Below are 26,428 nucleotides of genomic sequence, written 5' to 3'. Positions count from 1 at the left end.
GGGGGGGGGGGGGGTCCTATTCTTAATCGTTTCTTTTTTTCTTTTTGTCTGCTTAATACCACAATTTAGTTACTTTTTGTTTCTATCATGTGATTGTTTTATATTCTTTTTTTTTTATATAATGTTTATTCATTTGTGAGAGAGAGAGGCAGAGAGGGAAAGAGAGACAGAATCTGACGCAGGCTCCAGGCTCTGAGTCGACAGCACAGACCCTGACAGGGAGCTTGAACCCTCGAACCTTGAGACCATGACCTGAGCCCAGGTTGGACACTTAACTGACTGAGCCACCCAGGCACCCCTGATTGTTTTATATTCTTATGGGACACTGTGTAAAAAAAAAAAAGCAAAGTATTAGAAAACATATTTTTAAATTACTTCAAGAGCACTGACTGCAAAGTTTATCATGCTAACTTACCCAAATACAGAGCAAAAACCAATAAAAAGCTTACTGTTTTCTTTCTTTTAAAGTAAAATATAACAATGTATATTATTGAAAATAGTACAGTGCATACATGCTTAGAAACAATCTACTTTCCCTGTAAACAAGGAAGCAAAAATAAGTGTTCAATATTTATGATGCTGATTCTAAGTCTTCTTTTACTCATTAAATTTCAGAAAAATCCTGCCACCTGTAAGTTTTAAGATGGGAACTCGCTAACCACAAATATTAGTATCATTGCGAAAAATTACTTTTATCTTCCTCAGAAATATGAGATGTACTCAATATTAAAGGATGTTTTATCTATGGTCTTTTGTAATTGTGCATCCCTTAAAGTGGGTGTTTTTCTTTAATTTTCAAAGGCTATCCAGTGAAACCTACATTTAAAATTTTTGAATAACTAATTATTTTTAATAAAAACAGGCCTCAGTTTCTAGTATTCCTTTATATCTTGTTTTGTTTTTTTGTTTGTTTGTTTTTTAACCTCAACTGTTACCCTACAGCTATTGAGGTAAATCTGTAAAAAGTAGTTTGTTGCGTAAGTAACAGTATGGCAGCTAATGGGCCTAGAAAAGATGAAGAGGTTAACCAACTTTAATTTTCTTATGTTATATTTTCAAATCAAGTTTGAAAATTTTTCTCAGAGGGTAACTTGTAGCTATATTAACTATTTCTTAATGTTTCATTTGTGATTATTTCATCCTGAACCAGGAAGAGAGCAGAGAGATGTAAAATATCTGACACATGGGAAATTTTCAGCAGAATATATTTTTACATTACTTTTCTCTGGGGAAAGATAACACTTAAATATACTCTATATTTAAATGTAAGGTTGGGGGCGCCTGGGTGGCTCAGTCGGTTGAGTGTCCGACTTCGGCTCAGGTCATGATCTCGCGGTCCGTGAGTTCGAGCCCCGCGTCGGGCTCTGTGCTGACCACTCAAAGCCTGGAACCTGTTTCAGATTCTGTGTCTCCCTCTCTCTCTGACCCTCCCCTGTTCATGTTCTGTCTCTCTCTGTCTCAAAAATAAATAAACATTAAAAAATTAAATAAGTAAATAAATGTAAGGTGAATACAGTCAATCCAGCACCAGTTCTTATTAATTTTTAATTTTATCTCCTGTGTGTTTCTCACATTCATCCATATCCTCTCCATCTTCACTAATGTTTCCTTCACTAATGCCTCTATCATCTCTCACCTTGATTCCTTCTATAGTATTCTAACTGGGGTACCAGCATCCAACTTGCTCCCTTCTATTCTTTCCCCTTAAGTTGCCAGAAATGGAGTCTGATCTGTTTCATCCTTCCCTTTTCACTCCCATACCCTCTCCTATGAAAAACAACAATTCAAAATGAACAAATGAGGGGCACCTGGGCTCAGTCAGTTAGGTGTCCGACTTTGGCTCAGGTCATGATCTTGTGGTTAATGGGTTTGAGCCCCATGTCGGGTTCTGTGCTGACAACTCAGAGCCTGGAGCCTGCTTCGGATCCTGTGTCTCCCTCTCTTTCTGCCCCTCCCCTGCTCATACTCTGTCTCTCTCTGTCTCTTAAAAATAAATAAATGTTAAAGAAAAATCAGAATGAATGAATGAATGAATGAATGAGTGAGTGAGAGAGTGAATGGAAAGAAGGAAGGAAGGAAGGAAGGAAGGAAGGAAGGAAGGAAGGAAGGAAGGAAGGAAGGAAGAGAGGGAGTAGACAAGACGAGACAAGAGAAAGGAAGGGAAAGAAAGCCACTAATAGTTTTCCAGGCTGCTCTACAGTGTGAAAAGAGTAGCTAGAGGTAGCTGAAAGGCTATGCATCATCTGACCCTTCCCATCTCTTTCCCACCAAACTTCAGTCCTCTCAGCCTCTGTGCCCAGCCCTTTACTCTGCCTGTCTTTACTCTCTTCCATCCATGTTGTCCCCTACATGCTCTATGTACATGCTCTGCTTCTGCCTGTAACTCTTTTTCTCCTTCACCTCATTAATTGCCTTTCATCTTTTAGATGTTAAATCAAATATTGGTTCCTTTTTTAAAGTTGTTTGCTGAGAGAGACAGAGCATGTGCAAGTGGGGGAGGGACAGAGAGAGAGAGAATCCCTAACAGGCTCTGCACTGTCAGCACAGAGCCCAGCATAGGGCTCGAACCCACAAACCTGTGAAATCATGATCTGAGCTGAAATCAAGAGTTGGACACTTAACCATCTGAGCCATCCAGGTGCCCCTCAAATGTCACTTTCTTGATAAAGCCTTTTCTGGTTTCTCTGGTTAGGTCAAATTTTCCTAACAATTTGTTGCATCATGAATAGTATCTAAGTTGTCTTTAGTACCTTATCACAAGTAAAATCTTGCATTTCACAGGTTTTTTTTGTATAATGCCTACTACCACTCCACCTGCATTACAATGTAAGCTTTATGATATCAAGAGCTTTATCTGTCTGCCTTTATCTTTCCTCACCATAGCATAGTACATAACTTAGTGTCTGGTACATTACAGTGAGGAGACACAGGATGATGCTCATGATGTTAGAGAATCTAATTGATCCCTATTACGTGTCAAGCATTATCCTAAATATTTTATGTATATTAATGTGTTCCATTTTCATTATAATCCACTGATACGTAGGTACTGTTATTTCTTCATTTTATTATGAGGGAAACTAAGATTTTTGGTAGTAGATAGATACACAATAAATATTTAATAGAGGCATCGCTGAAAGATATTGAATGTGTTCTCATTAAGCACAATATATCAGAGATACTGTATTGATAAGTGAGACACGCCCATAAGAATACTTAGATTTAGAAGTACTAATAAATTGTGCTTATAGAAATAAAGTTTCAGTCCATATTAATAGGACTACCCACTTTTCTTCTTGGTTGGAGGAAATTAAGTTAGGACACCTCAGCTATTGCATATGGGACATCAGAAATGCTGGCCTGTTCTGTTGGGAAAGGCCTGGGGTTGGCTTGGTGGAATAGGGGTGGGAGGGCAGGAGAGGAGCATTATAAAAAATCTCTTAGTCCTGATTACAGAATGTTCAAATTATATTCACTCCTCTTTGAGTGATACTCTGAAATACAAGTCTTCTTTTCCCAATAAGACAGAGATTCAAGCCACTTAACTTAATCCATGAAGAGCTATTAAAGTCTCATCTTTTCTCAACAACATTCATTGAAGGGAAATAACATCCAGATACTGGGACTGTCATCCCCCAAGGCACAGGGTGAGCAGCATCTTCTTTGTCCAGGACTCAGTAAATAACCCTCTTTCTTTGAATATGTTTTGAGATTTTTCCATTTGGTAAATGTACGTGAATAGATTAGAGAGGTGAGCATTCCTCTGGCTAATTCACAAAATCCATTATGTGACAGTATATTGAACATAACTTTTAAACCAAATATCTATATGGAACATAAATTGTATAAATCCTACCATTAAGTGTAGAAATATTCTATTTTCTTATTAGGCAAGAAGAGTTACCACCAGTATTATGAGTAATAATTACCTGCAAAAAATTTGATTCACCAACAGTTCTTGAGTATGTACCACATGCCAGACCACTTTAAGACATTGTGGATAGAGTATCTGTCAAGACAGTCACTGTCCTTGTCTTTTCAGTGCCTGTGTCTATTGAGGGAAGCAGATATTTAAGCAAGCAATATAGTGTAATAAATACTATGCTGAGATAGAAAATATGGGCACAGAAATGCCAGAGAAGCCTATGGAAGGGAATTATTAGTAGGGTATTATGGTTTAAGAAAAGCCTCCTAAACATTTCAGCTTAACACCTGGAGAATGCAGAGGTGTGTGTGTGTGTGTGTGTGTGTGTGTGTGTGTGTGTGTATTTTCTTTTAGCGTATTAAAAACAGAATCATACTTCATATATTTGTGTCTCTGTGTAAAATGCATCATATTTTTTAACTTAATATCAGTATGTATACATCTACATTATTTCCTTCTAAAAAGCTTCACGAATGTCCATTTGTGTGCGTAGACCTTTTTTTTTTTAATTTTCTTTTATATTTTTTAAAATTTACATCCAAATTAGTTAGCATATAGTGCAACAATGATTTCAGGAGTAGATTCCTTAATGCCCCTTACTCATTTAGCCCATCCCCCCTCCCACAACCCCTCCAGCAACCCTCAGTTTGTTCTCCATATTTATGACTCTCTTCTGTTTTGTCCCCCTCCCTGTTTTTATATTATTTTTGTTTCCCTTCCCTTATGTTCATCTGTTTTGTCTCTTAAAGTCCTCATATGAGTGAAGTCATATGATTTTTGTCTTTCTCTAATTTCACTTAGCATGATACCCTCCAGTTCCATCCACGTAGTTGCAAATGGCAAGATTTCATTCTCTTTGATTTGTAGGCCTTTTTTTGAGATTAGAATTCTAGAAATGAGTTGCTGGACCTAGGGTTTGTGCATTTAAAATTTTGAGAGATTTTGCCAAATTACCTCCACAATGGCTCCACTCCTTATAGCTAATATATCTATTAATGATTGAGGTTTTGCAGTTTGATGATATGAACACTAAATACAACATTGACTCTTCCTACAAAGGGAAAATGCATAGTTTCAAAAAATAACATATTAAGCATTATTAGACAAATTCTAATTAAGATACAAAGCTATTTCTCCATGATAAATTAGTAAAGGTAATGGAAATACCCCATGCAGGTTAAACTACAGTATAACTTCAGCTCCCAACCATTGCCGCTAGTGTGGTAAAATCATTTTGGCTAGTGATTTGCTTGAAAGAAATCTGGATAGTATGGTCAAAACAGTTTAGTTAACTGAATAGAGAATGGCTATTGGAGTCCCGAGGTCCTAGAAATTTGACAGATGTAGCCAATTTTGTTAAATCAAGTTGCAATACCAAAATCACTTGGGGAGCATTTTCCTTCTACATACACTGGCATCCTTTTTAGTAATAGTCATCCTAACAGGTGTTAGGTGATAGCTCATTGTGGATTTGATTTGCATTTCTGTGATTAATGATGTGATTAGCGCCTTTGCGTGTACATAGACCAGGGTTCACAGAAGCCTGCTGGTGGCCTGTGCCATGGATGCTTCCTGAGGCTGTGGATGCTGCTTTGGGCTGCTTGGGCCAATGGGTGCTAGGGTGAGCCAGGAGCCTACGTTTGTGGGAGCCCCCAGGAGCATCTAAAGCCTGTGGAGTTGGCCTGGTACTGGGGTAGGCCAGCTCTGGGGTCTGTGATAAAAATGGACACTTATTTCCTTCTGCAATGAGGGAAAGAATTTCTCCGCACTGGGCTGCCTGGGCTTAAAGGAGGGATGCTTGGGGATGGGTGGTGACATGAATCTATCTTTCCTACTCTCCTCAGTGCATCTTTTCTTATTTCTGTACTTCACCCATGTGCTGTAATCCCTCACCTGGAATCCTTAGCTCTTGTGAAGTTATTTTCATTCACAGATAGTTGTTCAAATTGATTTTTCTGGGGGAGGGGACGAACACAAAATTCCTATGCTACTATTTTGCTGAGATCACTCCCAGTTTTTCTTTTTCAATTGTCTGTTAAGAAAGTGTGCAGTCAGGTTTTGTGCTTCCTCACAGATACAGTATTGGCTTGGGGCATATTTGCCTTTGTCCTGTATCACTTTCCTAAGCCTCCATTTTAGTGTGTATGTGTGAATTTCTGTTAAGTCACTTCAAAGCCAATAACAAACAATTGTTTTTTGATCTCTTTTTTGGTGCTGTAAGTTTCTTAGAAATGGAAGGAATAGGAGAAAAAATGCAGAAAATGTAAAATTTCACATGGATCTGCACTGAAGTCATATTGGCACTATGTGTGTAGTTTATACCCTGGTGGGCAGAGGCAGCAGCAGTTGACTGAGTGGGGTCAGCTGCCCACTATCGTTGACCAAATCATTTTGTAACATTATGTGAGGAAGTGTTTGGACCACATTTCTTCTTTGCTGCGTTTCTCGTTTAAGCTTCTAAACTTCTTGCCTTTATGTTTGTATTCCTAACCACAGACACCTATCTCTAGACATGCAGTTATGTACAAACTTCTGTAGAGAAGCTCTCCTTTGGATAACCATAAGTTGTGATTAAATAGAACACATGTCCTGCCTGTGTTCTTTTTCTAAATAGAAAGGTATCAAATAATTGAAGTAGGTATTCAATAAGGACAGCTGATTTTCTTAATTGTAGTAATTTACAGCAGCTTATGTCCTGCCGTAATTTGTTGATAAGATTTTAAAATCCTCCCTTCATCTGTCTCTCCTGCCCAATAGTAGACCCCAAGTAAACTTTTGATTAATTGTTCTTGAATTGGCAGAATCTCTCAACAGTGAATGTCTGGTATTAGTTTGAAGAGATAAAATTGGTATTATTTGGAATCATTTTTGTTGATTACTACAAAATACATTTTTTTTTTAGCTCATCACTTTTGAGCTTTTAGTAGTTTGGCATTGCAGTATGAAATTTTAAAGTGTTTTTGTAAGAAATTGATCCTCAAACTGAGCTTTGCACATGTGGCAGGAAAGAGAAAAAACATTATAGTACCAAGGAAACCTGTTCCCTATGAGTCATAACCCCAGTTGTGCAGAATAGAACTTATCACAGGACAAATTTCTACCACAAATTATTCACATGTCAAAAATCTGTCTTCATGAGTCAGCAGAAGAGGAATCATTGTAAATTGTTTTAGACCCTTCATCTATGAGATTTTAATGGAATGAAATACTGGAGTATTATGGACAAGCATTTAGAGATGAGAGCAAGGTCTTTATGGCTTTTATACACACTAATATAACAATTTCTGTATTTTTCTCTGTTAGTATAATTAGTTAAGTTTTAGAGTAACCAAGCATTGTACTCTTTATAGGCTTATGCTGATGGCTAGACTTCAGTATGTATGGTCTGAGATTGTTGGCAAGTGCTTTCAATCAACAAAAAGAGCTGCAAAGAGAATCCTACTCCAGCTGTAAACACATGTAGTCTAGAAAGTATTTTAAATGTTTCTCCCTTTCCCAGCACTCTATGTTCTGTTCCTTCAAAGGTTTTAGAATTTCTTATTGAACTATACTTTATTTAGTAAATGTTACCTATGAAATGTTAACCAAAAATAGTTTCAGTGTTTTTGCTAACATGAAAACAAGATACATGTTAGATTACATTCTTTATGCTTTTGCTTGACCATATCTGTACTTTCAAAAAAAAAAAAATATGAGGTAAGAATACTTCTGTACTTGAAGATTTTCCAATTAATCTTAATATTTTTATTTTATAATTGAAAGCTGTGGTCCTTGACATAAATAAAACTAGATACTTCAGAAGACTTTGTGCTTTACATGTGTGAGCATGTACTCACACATGTTAATTGATGGGAGAGGAAAGAACATAAAATGTAGAAAAGGAAATAGTTGGAACTAACTGATTTGTTGTAGTGTCCCCAGGGGCAGGTATAATTTGCAAGCTGTCACATTCCATTATGGGGGCTGTTGCCATCAATCAGAGCTGACATTTGTATAGCAGAGGTTAGTATAACTGTAATTATATGTATGTTTATTGAATCTAAACCCTGTGACACTTTACCTTTATTCTTTAAATTAAAACATTCATGTAATTTATAAACTTCTTGGTTGAGTGGGTATGTCATTATGTATTTTAAAAAGGAAAATGGAGTTCCAAAATCCTGCAAACTGTTGCCTGGTCTAGTCTATAACACTAGAATGTGATTTGTAACAATTCCAGTCTGAGTGTTGTCACTATAGACGATGTGTTAAGCAAACATTCTTGAATATTGCTCTTTAGTTTAGTTAATAGATCCCTAACATTTTGAACTAAATGTACCATATTTCATCAGTTGTAAGACCCATTTTAAAAATTTACTTGAGGGGCGCCTGGTGGCACAGTCGGTTAAGCGTCCGACTTCAGCCAGGTCACGGTCTCGCGGTCCGTGAGTTCGAGCCCCGCGTCGGGCTCTGGGCTGATGGCTCAGAGCCTGGAGCCTGTTTCCGATTCTGTGTCTCCCTCTCTCTCTGCCCCTCCCCCGTTCATGCTCTGTCTCTCTCTGTCCCAAAAATAAATAAACATTGAAAAAAAAAAAATTAAAAAAAAAAAAAATTTACTTGATAGTAGAAACAACCATAAACCAAGTAACAAAACGGCAATAAATACATATCAGTAATTACTTTGAATGTAAATGGACTAAACCAATCGAAAGGGTTGCAAAGTTAATAAAGAAACAGGACCCATCCATTGCTGCTCCAAGAGACTCCATTTCAACTGAAAAACACTTGCAGATTGAAAGTGGGGGGATGGAGAAACATTTATCATGCAAATGGATGTCAAAAGAAAGCTGGCATACCAATACTTCTATCAGACAAAAGAGACTTTAAAACCAAGACTATCAAGAGACAAAGGGCACTATATAATAATAAAGGGGACAGTCCAATAAGAGGATATAACAATTGTAAATATTTATGCATCCAAAATGGGAGCACCCAGATACATAAAATATGTTTCCTTTCCAAACATAAAGGAAATAATCAATAGTAATACAATAATAGGGGACTTTAACATCCCACTTAAATCAATGGACAGATCATCCATACAGAAAATCAACAAGGAAACAGTGGCTTTGAATGACACACTGGACCAGATGGACTTAACATACATATTCAGAACATTCCATCCTAAAACAGCAGAATGCCCATTTTCAAGTGTATGTGGAACATCCTCCAGAACAGATCACATATTAAGCCACAAAACAAGTCTCAAAAAGGTAAAAAAAAAAAAAATCAAAATTGTACCATGCATCTTTTCAGACCTCAAAAGTATGAAAATAGTAATCAAGCATTAGAGAAAATCTGGGAAGAGCACAAATACATGGAGGTTAGATAACATGATACTAAACAATGAATGGGTCAACTGTGAAAGCAAAGAAGAAATCAAAAATTACAAAATTTTTGAAATACAGCAAAAGTGGTTCTAACAGGGAAGTTTATAGTAATACAGGCCTACCTCAAGAGGCTGTAACAACATTTTTCTAGATCTGTCTGCTAAGGAAGGGAAATAAAAGTAAAACTAAACTATTGGGACTACATCAAAATAAATGGTTTCTGCACAGCAAAGCAAACAATCAACAAAACTAAAAGGCAACCCACTGAATGAGAGAACATACTTGCAAATGACATATCCTATAAAGGGTTAGTATCCAAAATAAATAACTTATACAACTCAACACCTAAAAAACAAATAATCCAATTAAAACTGAGCAGAAGACATGAACAGACATTTCTTCAAAGAAAACATCCAGATGGCTAACAGACACATGAAAAGATGCTCAACATCACTCATCAGGGAAATGTGAATTAAAACTACGATGAGATCACCTCACACTTGTCAGAATGGCTAAAATAAAAAAACAGAAAAAGCAAGCGTTGGAGAGGATGCAGACAAAAAAGTAACCTTTGTGCACTGTTGGTGAAATTGCAAGTTAATGGAGCCACTGTGGGAACAGTATGAAGATTCCTCAAAATATTAATAGGACTACCCTATGTTCCAGTAATCACACTTATTGGATATTTGTCCCCAAAATACAAAAACACTAATTCCAAGTGACACATGCACACTGTGTTTATTGTAGCATTATTTACAATAGCCAAACTATGGAAATAGCCCAAGTGTCCACTGACGGATGGATAAAGAAGTGGTATTTTATATATATAATGGAATATATTCACTCAAAAAAAGGATGAAATCTTGTCATTTACAGTAACATGGACAGAGCTATAGAGTATAATATTAAGTGAAATAAGTCAGAGAAAGACAAATACCATACGATTTCATTCATAATAGTCATGATACAATCATAGAAAACTAAACACTGTAATTTTACTATATACAGATATAAGGAAAGTTTTTAATAGTAACGTTTAAGTGCGTATGGGATGCAGCAAAAACAGTTTTAAGAGGGAAGTTTATTATGATATGCCTACATTAAGGCAGAAAAAGTTGACAAACAACCTAACCTATACCTCAAGGAACTAGAAAAAGAACAACAAACTAAACCCAAAGTTAGTACAAAAAAGGAAATAACAATGATCAGAGCAGAAATAAATGAAATAGACATTAAAAAAAATAGAAAATGTCAACAAAATAAGGGCTGGTTTACTAAAAAAGATAAACAAAATTGACAAACTTTTAGCTATACTGACTAAGGAAAAAAGACTACAATAAATAAAAAATGAAAGACGAAACATTACAGCTGACACTGTAGAAATACATAGGATCACAAGAGAGAATATCATGAACAACTAAACATCAGCAAATTGGATAACCTAAAAGAAATGTATAAATTCTTGGAAACATACAACCTGTTGACTCATTAAGAAATAGAAAATCTAAATATTAATATTGGATCATATTCATATTAATAGAATGGAAGAGAGGATCATTATTAGTAGAATGAAAGAGAAAGATGATCATATGATCATCTTAATGGATGCAGAAAAAAATCATTTGACAAAATTCATCCTCATATACCCCCATGCTCTTTGCAGCATTATCAACAATAGCCAAGACAAAGAAACAACCCAAGTGCCCCTCAGTGGATGAATGGATAAAGAAAATGCAGTGTATATGTACAATAGAATATTGTTTAGCCATAAAAGGGAAGGTAACTCAGACTTTTTAACAACACGATGGACTTGAGGACGTTACACTAAATAAAATAAGTGAGACAGAACAACCAATACAGAGAAACAAGTGTGTTCTCACTTATATGTGGAATATAAAAAAGCTGAACTTAAACAGTGGAGTGGTGGTTGCCAAGGTCTGGAGGATAGGGGAGTGGGGTAGATATTGGTCAAGGGGTATAAACTTATGGCTATACAATGAATATCTTCTGACAATCTAATGTATAGCATGCCAGTTTTAATTTGCAACACTGTGTTATATACTTGAAATTTATTTATAGAGTGGACCTTAAATGTTATCACCACACACACATAACACACCCACATGTAATAGTGTGAGGGGATAGAAGGGTTAATTAACCTTTTTGTGGTAATCATTCTGAATTATGTATCTGCATCAAATCATCACCTGTGCACCTTAAATTTACATATATTACATCTCAATATCTCAAAGCTGGAAAAAATGAAGAGATAAAGCTACTTCCCTTAGGTCACAGTGTTTTAAAAGGTAAAATAATAATATTAATGTTTAAGTGCGTTACTAGATTAATTGGTTCTGGCAAGTCTTAGGTCCTTTGGTTCTTTTGTCAAATGGATGAGCATTTTAACTCAATACGCTGAATTTTTGGCATGATCGTAATATGTATATAGCATCACAACTATGCCATTTTCCCAGTGGACAGGATAAAATTGGAGCAGTTTCAAGTAATGATTTTTTATGTTTCTGAGGGAATAAGTACATGTATTTAGAGAAATTTAAGTTGACAGTGAAAATGCTGACAGTTAACCCGTGCCCTGATACAAGAGCAGATGGAAATGTCTTGCATGAGTTCCAATTCATTAAGCAAATGTGACACTTTATGTTCTAGCCGTTTTAAGTTCAGGGAACTGAAGTGATGAATAGTAATTTAAATGAAGCCACTTCTCATTATGCTGAAAGTAAAGTATAATAAAATGCTAAAGTGGATTTTAAGATTTCCTTGGTATAGCTTTTTGATATCTGAAAAATTTGATTTTACAGTTTGTTACCGCATTGTTATCTCTGAAAGTTAATTATAAGAAAGTATTAGCATAATATTCTAAGTTCATGTTGAGGTAGATAGCCAGGCTTCATATTAACAAAACAGATGAACGTAGGGGAAGGGAAGGAAAAATAAGATAAAAACAGAGAGGGAGGCAAACGATAAAAGACTGTTACATATGGAGAACAAACATATATGTGGAGAGTTGCTGGAGGGGTGTTGGATGGAGGGATGGGCTAAATGCGTGATGGGCATTAAGGAGGACACTAGTTGGGATGAGCACTGTGTGTTATTATATGTAAGTGATGAATCACTAAGTTCTACTCTTGAAACCATTACTACACCGTATGTTAACTAACTTGGATTTAAATAAAATTTTAAAAAGTGTATCCTGTATCTTTCCTAACACTTGCAAGTAATAAGCTTACTTATTTTATACTTTGATAGTAAATATACAGTGTAGGAAATTGTTGTTTTTGAAAACAAATAAGCATGTTTTCCAGGACTTTTAATGAAAAGGGTTGTTAGTAAGTGATCCCTGGGTATATTTATATTAATATATCCTGGGTTATTTTAAGTTTATCATTATTCAAAGTAGAAGTTCATTTTAAATTTGTTGAAAGAGATTTTAATGCATAGTGAATGTTTTTTACCTATTTTAGATCTCAGAATTTATTAGACATCTTTTTATACCTAATTCCAGCAGCACATCTTTTCAATAAAATTTGATGTGATCTCAACATTGCCATTTAGCGTTAGCAAATTAACTAAGTAGCTTTGGATTTGTAGTATTTCATATCTTTGATATGAATTGCTTAATCTGTTTCATTATAGTTTGTTAATTAATGTTCTGTTTAGCTGCTAAACTTTGTGGTTGATATAGTTCATTTCATAATGAAAGCAGTGATATCACTAATAATGCAACAGGTCATATTGATAAATTTAGATTGTGGATAAGAATTTATACATAATTTGCACCAATCAAAAAAAAAGTTATTGTCCCCAGAGCTGACTTAATCAGGCATGAAATAACATAACAAAAATGTTGACAGAATAACCTGACCCTTATCTTAGTCAACCCCCTCAAAGCACAGATAAATTGTGATTATCATCTGTCTCTCTAATCTTGATCTGTTGGCTAAGAAAAGCTTTGATTTTGATTTGTTATCTTGTATTCTTTGATTTATCCACATATTGGCTTCTTTCCTAATGTAGTATTATTATAGTAGAAGATATTATTAAACTTGTCATCTTTTTCTCGCAACAGGGTAAGTTTAGAGTATGCAAACAATTTAGTATGTGACAAACAAAGAGGTTTATAATTACAGTTTCATGTTAAATGGTCTGCTTCTATAAAGTTCACATGAATGCCTTAGGCTTATCTCCTGCTTTGCATGCCCTAGAATCTTCGGTGACTCACTCTTTGGGTTACCATTACGTGCCAGTTATATGTATTATATATATATATTACTTTTTGGTATAAAAGTACTGTATATATTAGTTGATATTAAAGAGCAGTTTTTTAAAAACTGTGTTAGTAGTGAAGCTTCCTTCAAATTTGGATAGGTATAGACAGGTTATTGTTCCTAGAGTGGATTCTTGGTTTCTTTTTCATTTCCTTTTAACGCTTGTTTCACTTCTTTGTCTCTTTTCAAATAAAGGCCATCATCAGTGTTTATAGTTTAATGATAGACCCATTTGTTTTTTTATATCATAAGATACTTTTTAAAGAAGGTATGTATTTTATAACATAATTTCATAACAATTTATTGACAGACTATCTTCATTGAGTTTTAAATAACTGCTTAATATCACAACTTAAGTGGAGTGAAATATCACTCTTGAAGTGACATTGTTTACGGTGAATTAGATATCATTCCAGGATATTTTGAACACTTTTTATTTGATCTGCATAAAGCCTGCTAATTATATTTCTTTTTGAATGGCACAGGTGAAATTTATATCATCCATGTGATACTTTCTCTTTTTAAATTCATTTTATCTTATAGATGCTTGTTACCACACCAGAAAAATGGGATGTAGTGACAAGAAAGAGTGTTGGAGACGTAGCTCTTTCCCAAATTGTAAAGCTCCTTATTCTTGATGAAGTTCATTTGCTGCATGAAGATAGAGGACCAGTATTAGAAAGCATAGTGGCACGTACTTTACGGCAGGTAAGAGGAAGTTATTTTTCAGCTTATTTTGGAGGAATAAGTTTTTAAGCTTAAATGTAGCATTCAAAAAATATTAATATGTTTTGTTCAGGAGAATAAAGATAATTTAATATGGAGAAACCTTTAGCTATTTTGTTTTCATATTAAAAGTACTCTTTCTTCCTTCCAAGTCTTATTTTATTGAAGTCTCTCTAAATTAACCAAAATAAAGACAGGAAAATTTCTAAACTGTTGTCGCAAAGCTATGTCTAATATTGACTAAGCAGTATTAAGATATAATTGAACATAGGTAAATATTAGTGATTTCATCCACTTCTCTTCTGTCTGCACTTCTTCCCCCTGAAAAGATACGAACAATTTACAATTTTTCTTATATACTAGATAAAATGAAATGTAATCACCTCATGTGCATAATCTTCATCATTGTTTTTAAAAGACCTGTACACGCTATTTCTAGTTTGAGAGCTTCCTGGCTATTCATAAATACTCCAAACAAAAGTTGGTTTACCAATGTCTCGTGATTATTTTCTGTCAGCCTCTCTTTTCATTAAGTGAAAAGACAGTGTCTTAGAATTTCCATGGGTATTAAAATGATGTTTGTTGGTAGATTTTACATGTGTAGAAAACAGATGAATACTAGTTTTTCAACATAATCAAGAACTCTAATTCTTTACTCTCCATTTATTATTGTCTTTGATCCATATTCTCCTGGTTTTATTTTCTTTCTAAAGTAGCCAGGACACCATGACCAATTTTTCTTTTGTCAGTAACCTTAACTTACTTAACTTATCCCTGACTATCTGGCATAATTCCATCCATGAATCATTTGAATCATATATATGCCTCTAGCCAGATGCTAAGCACTAGCAAAGAAGATCACATAGTGATATATGAGTCACTTTATGTTCATAGACTCTGAATTTACCTGCATCATTGGGATCATCCTGGAACTTCTGAGCCACTTTTCTTCTGTTTTCCTAAAGTGAGCATTTCCAAGCTTCACCAGACTTCTCCCACATTTTTCCCTACCCTGCCGTGCCTCGTTCTTTTTTTATTTTTTTTTTTAATTTTTTTTTTTTCAACGTTTATTTATTTTTGGGACAGAGAGAGACAGAGCATGAACGGGGGAGGGGCAGAGAGAGAGGGAGACACAGAATCGGAAACAGGCTCCAGGCTCTGAGCCATCAGCCCAGAGCCCGACGCGGGGCTCGAACTCACGGACCGCGAGATCGTGACCTGGCTGAAGTCAGACGCTTAACCGACTGCGCCACCCAGGCGCCCCTGCCGTGCCTCATTCTTAGGGCAATGTGTTTACTGAACGGAAGTAGAGTCCTTCATGCTTGAAGTCCCTCAGTTCCCATCCTTTGCCTTTCCTTTCACCACCCAGAATAAACCTCAGCCCTCCCCCTCATATCCATATTCATCATTCTATCCCTTGTTCCTTAGAGACCCCTTCTCCGCTTGCCTTGGACCCATTTCTTTTACTCTGTATGTTATCCCTTTTCTTTCCTGTGTTATCTTTAACTTCTCGCTCTCAGTGGACACTCTCTTCAGCTTAAAAGAACTGCAAAGTCCTTCTCATTTTTACCAAAAAACCTTTCTCAAACCTATCCCTCTCCAATAACTCCTATTCAGTAAAACTCTTTTTGCCACCTATCATCTGGAAATATTAATCTGTATTCACTGTTTCTCTTTTGACTTTCAAACCATTGTAGTCTGTTTATTGTTGCAACATAGGTAATAAAATGTTTTTACCAGGATTGCCATTTATTAAATCAAAAAGGCAGTCCTCAAACCAATTCTTTTTTTTTTTTTTTTTACCTTTTTACACTACTCATTTTTGATATTTGATGTAACTTATCATTTTCTCAATCTTGAAATTTTCATTCCTTTTGGCTTCATGATGCGATCCTGCTCTGGTTTTCTTCACTTGATTTTTTTTTCCCCACCTACTTAGCTGCTCTTAACAGTCTCCCTTGCTGTCTCCTTTCCTCATCCTTGAAATGTTTACATTTTCCAAGTCAAAAAGACACAAAAATCAGGTTTTAGCTAATATCCAACTTGATAATTTCAAGGATACAGGTAGTTGTGAGACGAAGGTGAAGCATGGAGAAGTCTGAAACTGCCATCATAGCTTTCCAGGTCCTTTCTTGCCGCATAGGATTGGCTCTGGTCCAGATTTTCAAGCATGAAAGGCATCATTTACAGAAGAGAGCTATTTTAATCATGAAATGTGTTTATTTTATACCATGATACTTGTATAGCTTAGTGATGTTTTTCGGGGAGTCATGCCATATGAATCCATACATTCTAGATTTATTTACATTGAGCCACCTAGAGGGACCATGTCCATCAGCTAAAAGCATTATAAAGTTAAGGACTTGCCTGTAACTATAGAACATTAGAGGTCGAGTAAATATCATTAGTACATTTACCAGAAGGTCTGTCATTAGCATGTTTACAGGGGTGTTTGACTAGGACATCTTTCTTTCCTGAGCACCCCCAGTTAAGGGAACAAATGGATTGCAGGCCTCCTGCTAATGCTTTCTGTATATATGTACACAGACACATGATACTATGTATTATATATATTTTGAAGCAGTTCTAAGTTTATGAATATTAATTAAAAAATCATTGTAATCACTATAAAGGATTCTCATCACAACATATAAAGGGGGTTTCTTAACTAATAGGGATGTTCATTATTTCCCCAATAGACGGTTCCTTTGTTTTTAGTTTTTGCTGATAGCCACAAGATTTTTTTAGTGAAAGCAAATTCATGGTAAGATATTGTATATGTATTTATACTTTAATTTTTATCCATCTCTATCATTTTTTGACGCTCCCTCTTTACGCTTTTGCAAATAGTCTCTGTATGTGTGGATCTGTGTCTTATTCAGGTATCCACATTGCACAAAGTTTAAGTCTTAAGCCATTGTTGATGGATGTCTAATTATGGAAGTATTCCTATTACTCACATTGGACTACTTTGCTTATACCCACTGAGTCTTGTAGACTAAGCAAACTTATCAAAAGCCTCCTTAGAAACCTGTGATGAAGTTGATCAGTCATGGGATCATAATGATATATTTTAATTACAAAGTGAATAGAAGTTTTTGGCCATCTCTTGGTTTTATCTTTCTAAGTATGTTACATTGTAATCAGAGAAAGCAGCCTATATTATTTTTTGATTTGAAACTGAGTTTTTTGTGACTTAATACATTTAATTGTTAAAAATGTTTAATTGTTTAAAAGTATAATTGTTTTTTGTGACTCGATACATTTAACTGTTAAAAGTGTTTAATTGTTTAAAAGTTCCTATAGCAATTTAATGTAAATTCCAATGTGCATTTTTAAGTACTGTGGGTAGAAAGTGTACTTTGTATGTATTGAATCAAGCTTGTGAATTATGGCCTACAAAGTCATACATGAGAGGGTTCTCAGTAGACCTCTAAACTGCTCTATCCACACTTTGTCCTCTCATTCATCTTCTTCCTGCTCAGCTTGTTCCAATCCCACAGTCTTTGTACTTACCTTTTCTTCTGTTTGAAGATTTTTATCCCCTGATCATCTCTCAAATATTTCTTCTTTAGCGAGGTTTTTCCTCATTATCCCACCTAAAGTGTGGCCCCACCCATGCTACCTTCTATGCTATTACCTTGTTTTACTCTACTCATAGCACTTACTGATACCGATACCTGAAATTCCCTAATTTGTTTATGAGTTTATGGTTGTCTCTTCTCAACTAAAACGTCACCTCCTGATTGTAAAGACCGTTTTGTTTACTGCTATTTCCTGGTGCCCCCCCCCCAAATACAATTACATACACAATCTGTTGACTGACGAATGAAATGATTGACAAAATCCTCTCTGACTTTACTTAAAATGCCACCCTTGCTCCTTTGTAAAAAAGAATATTTTGTTTACTCCCTTTTCTGACTATTTGCTGTGATTTCTTTTATTCTTGAATCCTTTCTAGTAATAATGAATATTAAATTAGAACATACTTTGTCCCCCTTTTCTTTGTGAAAGCAGGTTTATAAAATACTTACTAACAATCAGTGAATGGATGGTAATTTAACAAAATATGAGTTCCAGGGCTTATTGAGTTGTCCTCTAGATAATATCACCTAAAGGTAAAAACTTTTTGAATTAAATGCAAAAGCATATTTTGAAAATTCAGTTATTCATTTTCTTATTTTTTATTTCTGTAATTTGGCTTATTATATAACTTTTATGGAATCCACTGATTTATAAATTTAATGAAGCAAATGGATCTGTTCCCTTAACAAGTCTGTAACTCTGCCATACAAATGTTTATATTGATTCAGTTCATGATAATTTCAGTCTGGAGTTTTTTGGGGGGAAGGTTGTTTTTATATCCAACTAAATACCTTTAATTTGAAAGTTGTAGTTCTTATTCTTTTACCAAAGTGGTAAGAATCATCTGTCTAAGGAGCCATATATATCTCATAGGCATCTCTATAGGTATTTTATTTAGTCCTCAAATATGCCCAGAAAGAACCTCTAAACTCCTCTGTCTAAACTTACAGAATGGATTTTGAAGTTACAGGACCACATTTTCTCTTATGCTTGTAGGAAACATTGGTGTCAGGGAATGTATCCAGGCATTTGGACTCTCCTGAAGTGTGTGTACATTGTATGGCAATGTGCAAGGAGAAATCCGGCATTGGCAATTGCTCACTTAGGGGCAGTAAACTTGAAGATACCAGTATGATGCAAGCAAGTTTTGACTAAAATTAGCTGTAAATAAGAAAGACATAGGAAACTGAAGAAATGATTAAAATACTTACCCAGTGTCTCTTCATGAACCCCCTTATTTTACTGATGATAGCAAGAAAGTGAGAATGGCAAACATTTCTAGATAAAAAAATAATAATATAACGTTAAGGTTAGAAATCTTTTTATATGCCTTCTCTCATAGGTTGACTAACTTGCCAAATTCATTCTAAATCATGTGTAATTTTTTAAATCACATTAGATGTTTTCAATTTTTTTTTTTTTTTTTAGGTAAGAAACCATTTTCTAAATCAGACTTTAGAAGCCAAGAATACAAAATATGAAAGCAGAAGGGATATGAGAACACAGAGAGAAGGGCTATTATAGGGACATGGGGCAGCAGAATGCCACCTAATATTTCTGCAGAACCCATAGGGCTGAGGTGTGGATGATCCTAGACTGTATCATGCTAATGATAGAAATTAATTCCCCTTAGGAGGGGAAAATTAATTTTGCCTCCTAGTTTAAAATGGGAAGTTCGTATGTGATTAAAATGATTCTTTCTTTTGGCAAATACTAACATCCTGTATTGCTGATGTAGAGAATTTGAATAATATAATTAATGTGGTGAAGTGATCAAACATACAGTATTGTATAACCTATGAATAGATAAATCTCAGGTCTCTATGGGGCATTTTCTCAAAGCAGAAATTGAACAGATCATAGTCTTTACAGAATACAGTAGACATTTAGAAACAACATTTATATGATAAAATTCTGTACAGATAGATACACATACATACATACGTATATACATGCATACATTCTACACTTTTATATTTGATAAAATGAAGATTTAAAACCCAACCAATTGAAAGATTAATCAGCAGCCACTTAGAGGTCAGTAAGTGATCATGGAAGGAAGAGAAGGAAAGAGAGAGGGTCAGCACTTTTTTTTTGTTTTTCAAAAATAATGGAAACTTGTCAAATGCACCCAGAATTGTTATTCAAAGTAAGATTTATAATCTAAAATGAAACAGGAATGGAGACACTATCAATAAGTTAATTATTAAATGTTAAATGTTAGTTTGGTGCCACATATTCTAATGAAACCGAGTGGGAAAAATAATAAAGCTGAAAAATAAACTTAATTTTAAAATAGGAAAACAAAACTTTTAAAAGCCACTGGAAAAAAAAAGAAACTAAATAAAGCAACCTCTAACAAGTCTAATCACAAATAGAAAGCCAATGAATAAATAAAACTAGAAATGATAAAGACCTTTTACTGAATGTGTAGAAACGTAAAAGATGAGGATGTTGTAAGTGTTATAAGTTATGAATTAGACCTGAAAACATAACTGAGAGAGAACTGGACGCTGTTGTGTGCTTATGAGCAATTAAATGGACATACTTCTTGGCATGTAAACTCTTTCATGATTATTTCTATATTTCTAACCACATCTTCTGTCACCTCCTTTCTCCAGTTCATACTACTAGTCTTGCTAGATGCAGTACCCTAAACTCCCGATTCCTTCTGGCTTGCCCGCTGTCCTCTCAGTTTAGATTGGCAGCAACCATTACCCCCTCTCAGTATGCCTTTCCTGACGTACCGGAGTTTATTTAGTGATCCCTGCCCATTATTCTCACCATTTTGGGAAACTACAACTATTAATAGGACACATTACGATGTTTCTTGCCATTATTACATATGGGCTCTAAGCTCCTGTTCTGTTGGCACTGTGCCTGTCATTAAGAGCTTAATAGATAATTATTAAACAAAATCAGTGTTATCAATAGTGCTCAGAAACAAAACGAGACTGTTACACTACAGCAGTGAACACAAAAAAAGTGGCTTAATTCATGTTTTCAGTAGTTTTTATTTTTTTCCCAAGTTTTAGCTATTATTCCCTGCAATCTCTCTTCTGTTATGATTATGAAATGATTTTAATATAAAGTGTGTAATGATAATTTGGTAAACCAATTTGAAAACTTCCTCTGTGATGAAAGAATAGTGTGTTAGTTTCTCAGTCATATATTTTACTGATATGCTCAACTTTTACTGATATGATATGTTTTACTGATACGCTTTACTGATATGGTAGTATGATACAGCAAAAGGAATACTGTATAATAGGTAAAGAATTATAGACTAAGCAATCTATAATAAGGGAAGGAAAATGCTGATTTAATAAATGAGCCTTCAATAATTTTTTAAAAGGTCCATGGAAATTTTCAATGAATGTATATATACACATAGTTTCAAATATTTCTGTCATTCATTTTAAATTTAAATTTGTGAAATACTAGAAATATTTACCTTAATTATTTTAGACTTTTGTGTTTTTAGCACCTGAAATTATAAATTGATAAAACTTAGACTAAATCCTAATCCATGTATGTCACTTACTTTGTTACAATTTTAGGGGAAAAAAACTTAATAAGATTCTTCAGTTCAGGAAATCTAAAATTACATTTTAAATTATTTTGTATTATCCTTGATGGCAGGCTTAGACCAGTTTATTTAATTGTTTATCCTTCAGATAAGGACAGTTATCTGTCTTTTAAATTGTGTTGTTATTATATATTTGGGGGTGGATCTTGTTTTATTACATATTTTATATTATCCTTGATGGCAGGCTTAGACCAGTTTTCTTTCATTGTTTATCTTTCAGATAAAGACATCTGTGTTTCAGACTATGTATTGTTATTACATGTTTTTAAGAGGGGTGGAATCTTGTTTTATTGTAAATGTCTCATACTCTCTGTTTATTAAAACTTATTTCAAACTCAGAAAAATCCAAATGGGTTGAATCTACTCATACATTAAATAATGTAACCCATGTAGGTGGAATCCACACAGAGTATGATAAGGATTCTTGGGCTCTCTGCGACCTTACCCAACTACCTTGATGTTGCTACATTTTTACACGTTAATCCCTGTATTGGACTTTTCTACTTTGATGGCCGTTTTCGACCAGTTCCTCTTGGACAGACATTTCTGGGAGTTAAAAGTGCAAATAAGGTAAATATATTTTTTAATAATAATAGAGTTTTCTGTTCCTAAAATGTTTTTGTTGATGTATTGTTTAATGCTTATTTGGGATTGCCCCAAAAGACCCTTTTAGTAGGATTACAAATTAAACATCTTAGATAAATTCAAGCACATTTCCTCAACTATAAGTAGTAATATAACTCCTTCAAAAAGTTGCTTACAGTTTGTATCACATTATCAATGTATATTTTGTATTCTTGGCTAATAATACAAGTTATATATATATATATATATATATATATATATATATATATATATGGTCATAAATTTCAAAAAGTTACTTTGAAATGATTGAAGGCTAGTGTGAAATAATAAAAGGCTCTCATTCAACCAGTAATATAAATTTTTATATGCTACTTATCTAAAAAAATAATAAATTTTATGCCATTGGAAAATAATTCCTAATAGCAACTGTTAATGAGGTATTCTATTTCACTTATAATGTTTTATAATTACCATATTAATTATATACATATAAGTGGCATTTCTGAGATTCTTTATAATGCTTTTAAAAGTTTTATAGTATTACTGTGTACCATATACACTATTAGGGTACTTATTTTAAACTTGTTTCATAGTATCATGAAGGAATATTTTACTTTGCTCAAAATTTATGCATTTAATATTGTGTTAAATGATACTTTTGTTTTCTGTAAAAGAAATAGGTTTGAGAGAAGATTCATAGGCCTTATGACCTCTTTATAAAATAAAATGAGATGGAATCCTGTGTTAGTATGTCAGCCCTGGTCTTTAATGTATTGCGTTACTTGTCTAAAAAGAGTTTTATTAGTAAATAGGGTCATTTTACCTTACACTATTACAAATAAAATATTCAGCTAAAAAAAAAATACCAGAAGTGACTGCCACTACAACAGTGTATACATATGCTTCAGGTACAGTGCATAATGTAAGGTGTCTTCAGGGTTGTCGTGAGCCATTTCAGACATACAGATATAATAATAGTTATATTGTACATATTTTGTCATTAATTGATTCAAGTGATTTTCAGTATTGCTGCTTGTTTTTTTTTCTCAGTCACTTCTTAATATATATTTGATTATTTAGTATATTTTAAGGTATCCTTAGGGCAGCTGTAGAGCTGTTTCCTTTATAGCTTTAGCTTATTCTTTCAGCTTTATAATTTAAATGACAGGAGATGGTTATCACAGAAAGATTTAGAAAAGAAAAATTTTTCAGGTGCTTTTCAACTATTTAAATCTTATTTTTTAATCCATTATATAAATTGGTAAATTACTTAAAGCTAATTAAATTCAACATATTTTCACCCTAATATGTTAGCATTGTAATCTTAAATCATAAAAAGAATGGTGTCAGGTGACAGAAGTCTGGCACAATTAGAAAAACACTGTTACGTATCTTACATAGGGTTAATAGTAAATTATTTATATGTATTAGTTATAGATTTTTTGTTTTATTATAATGTATTATTTTTACATTCAGTGAAATATACACTTGGTAATCATTAAGCATTTCCCCAGGGTGTTGATTAATATATTTACTAACCAGTTATCCATTTGTCATTGTTTTATAAAAAGAAATACTTGTAGGTTCCTCAGAGTTTCAGTCAGAAACACATGATGTGACTCAGTTATTATGGAAGAATATAGGAAGATGGTGTGCCTGACACCTCTAATTTGAAATCATGGCTTTGCCCAGAACTCAACCCAAACTACACTGAAAAAATTATTGCGAGCTGAGGTTGTTCTTGAATCATTAATGGGGAGTAAATTATCTTGTGATTATCTCCTTTTACTTAGTCACTACAATTCATGAGTAACAGAATGATAAAACATTTACTTTATTAAAACAAAATATCTATATCATAGTCATTCCAAATGTGTATGACATTTTCATCACTTCCACACTCTTAATAAATGTTGTGTAGAGAGATGCAGGTTGGATCACATGCCTGTTCCTTTGGATGAACCATCTTACCTTTTTGGTTGGAAGTTTCCTCATCATTAATAGGGAAAATGAGATCCTTTCTTAACTCATGAATTGGATATTAAATTTCCAATTAACCTGAAAAATGTTTCTGTAGAAAAATATCTAACCCTCTCCATATGTATTACAGAAATAGTATGTTTCCCTTGATGCTAACTGTATATACCATGGCATTCTACTAGTGCTGTTGTGGTGATTTTGAGAATTACACAGGAAAGCTGTATAGTTTATAGAATGAAACAGAAGAAAAACAGCCTGACAAGTGGACTTCCTGGGGAAAGCAAAATTTTTTAAATTATTCTAAAATATCTATAACTGGTATATTATCCTTAAAATTGTCTTTAAAAAACTTGTCATACTTAGAAAGTTAGTATGAGGTATTTTATTTGTACTTTTATTTTTTTTTAATTTTTTGAAATCTTTTTTATTTTTTTTTTTTGAGAGAGAGGGGAAGAGAGAGCAGGGAAGGGGCAAAGAAAGAGGAGAAAGAGGGAGACAGAGGATCCGAAGTGGGCTCTGTGCTGAGAGCAGAGAGTCCCATGTGAGGCTCGAACTCACAACCCATGAGATCATGACCTGAGCCAAGGTAGGATGTTTAACTGACTGAGCCACCCAGGCGCCCCTTTGTACTTTAAAATTATGTTGTGTTTCTTAATAGGTTGTTATATGCTAGGTATTTATATTGCATTTGTTGTTTATACATTCTAGTTAATCTGAAAGGAAAAAAAATGCCTTATGATCAGCAGTTTTGTTGCTAGTTAGAAAGTTTATAATTGCTTCATTTGATATTATTCATGTTTTAATAACCTTAAGGTGCAACAATTGAATAACATGGATGAAGTATGTTATGAAAGTGTTTTGAAGCAAGTAAAGGCTGGACACCAGGTATGCTTTATTTTATCATGTTTTTGAGAATACTTAATGGTTAAAATTATTAATTTTTATGCTCTTAAAATTTTTCTTGAATTGTGAGATAATGACTGCGAGGTTTTATTTTTTACTAACTTTTTAGCTGAGTGGTTAGCCATATAAGTCATAAAATATTCATAAATTATCATCCCAATATTGATAGGTCATTTTATTATTTATTTGTTTGTTTATTTATTATTTTGCTATTTCATTAAATACATAAGAGAGAGAAGGATTTCATCCTCTACACTTCTGGGTTTTTTTTTTTATCTTTTAAAAAAGCAGTCTTCCTTCATACCTCAAAATTTTTAATTTGTTCTTTTTTACATAATGTAAAATTTTTAAATGTTCTGTTATTCTTACTGTTTTCATGAAGTAGTACCAATTCAAATATATATGATATATGTTGTTTTATTGTGCTTGGAAATTAAGCAGTTTTACTTTTAAACTCCATTGTTCAAAATGCTCCAATCAAGATTATTAAAGAAAAAGTGGGATGATAATAATTGCTTGCATGAAACTTCAGCATTGCTTCATTGTATGTGGTTCTTTGGATCATTTTATTTTATTATGGAATTTTTTTCTATGTTATTAGCCTTTATGACACATAAAATTAAATACTTTCTGGTCCTTTGGTTTTTAAATTTGTTTTAAGAGCAGTGAAATCCTTTTTTTCCAGACTAAATGTTGTTTCGAGCCTCAGTATACAAACAAATCAATGATGAATTAAACTTGAAGGCATGGAACACGGCCCAGTGAGCATCTTTGATGCATTTTGCCCCTTTAAGAAACAACTTTAGAATCAGGTTTCTAACTAATCTCAAGAGAATGTCCTTAGGTTTAACAATAACTTTTAAGGAAAAGAAATCATGATTAAATTATATGATATTAGTGACTTACCTTTCCTAATGATTCTTAAATGTCTGAAACTGCTAAAATTATCTTACATTTATTTTCATTGAAGCCTCTCACCAGGCAGTGAGACAGGTACTATTATCATCATTTGACATGTGAAGAAAATGAGGTGCTGTACAGAATAAAGTAACATGTTTCCATCATTTTTGTAGTGCACTTGTATATCCAGTCATGTGAGTGCAGCGTCTTCACTAACCATCATGTCATGATCACTACGTGCATTTATTTTATATCAGTGTATTTCTTTGATCTTCATTAGAAAACTGCTTTGAGTTGCATTATTTATTATGTACAAATAAAGGTTAAAGACCAATATTCTTTCTTTAATCAAAAGTATTACCAAATATCAACTACTTATTCTTAGGAGCCAGGAAACTTTTTTTTTTTTTTTTTTTTGTAAAGGGGCATGTAGTAAATATTTTAGGTTTTGTGGGCCTTATGTTTTTCTTCATTGTAGCTACTCAGTGCTGTTGTAGCATGAAAGCAGTCGTGGACAGTATATTAACAATTGGGCATGGCTGTGTTTCAATAAAATTTTATTTACAAAAACAAGCAGCAA

At 33.9% G+C, this 26,428-nt stretch overlaps 1 protein-coding gene across 4 annotated transcripts in view; it reads left to right on the top strand.

Annotated features, from left to right (window-relative positions):
- The window catches only part of ASCC3 (activating signal cointegrator 1 complex subunit 3), a 355,335-nt gene that overhangs the window by 125,508 nt on the left and 203,399 nt on the right, over positions 1 to 26,428 (top strand). For all 4 annotated transcript variants that reach the window (XM_045499142.1, XM_045499143.1, XM_045499144.1 and 1 more), the window contains exons 11-13: positions 14,124 to 14,288; positions 21,874 to 22,050; positions 24,859 to 24,930. In XM_045499142.1, coding sequence (XP_045355098.1) covers positions 14,124 to 14,288; positions 21,874 to 22,050; positions 24,859 to 24,930 — 414 coding nt within the window. The remainder of the gene's footprint in view (positions 1 to 14,123; positions 14,289 to 21,873; positions 22,051 to 24,858; positions 24,931 to 26,428) is intronic.

Source organism: Leopardus geoffroyi, chromosome B2, assembly GCF_018350155.1.
Source record: "Leopardus geoffroyi isolate Oge1 chromosome B2, O.geoffroyi_Oge1_pat1.0, whole genome shotgun sequence".
Lineage (NCBI taxonomy): Eukaryota > Metazoa > Chordata > Mammalia > Carnivora > Felidae > Leopardus > Leopardus geoffroyi.
This window is presented reverse-complemented; position numbering and strand designations above follow the sequence as displayed.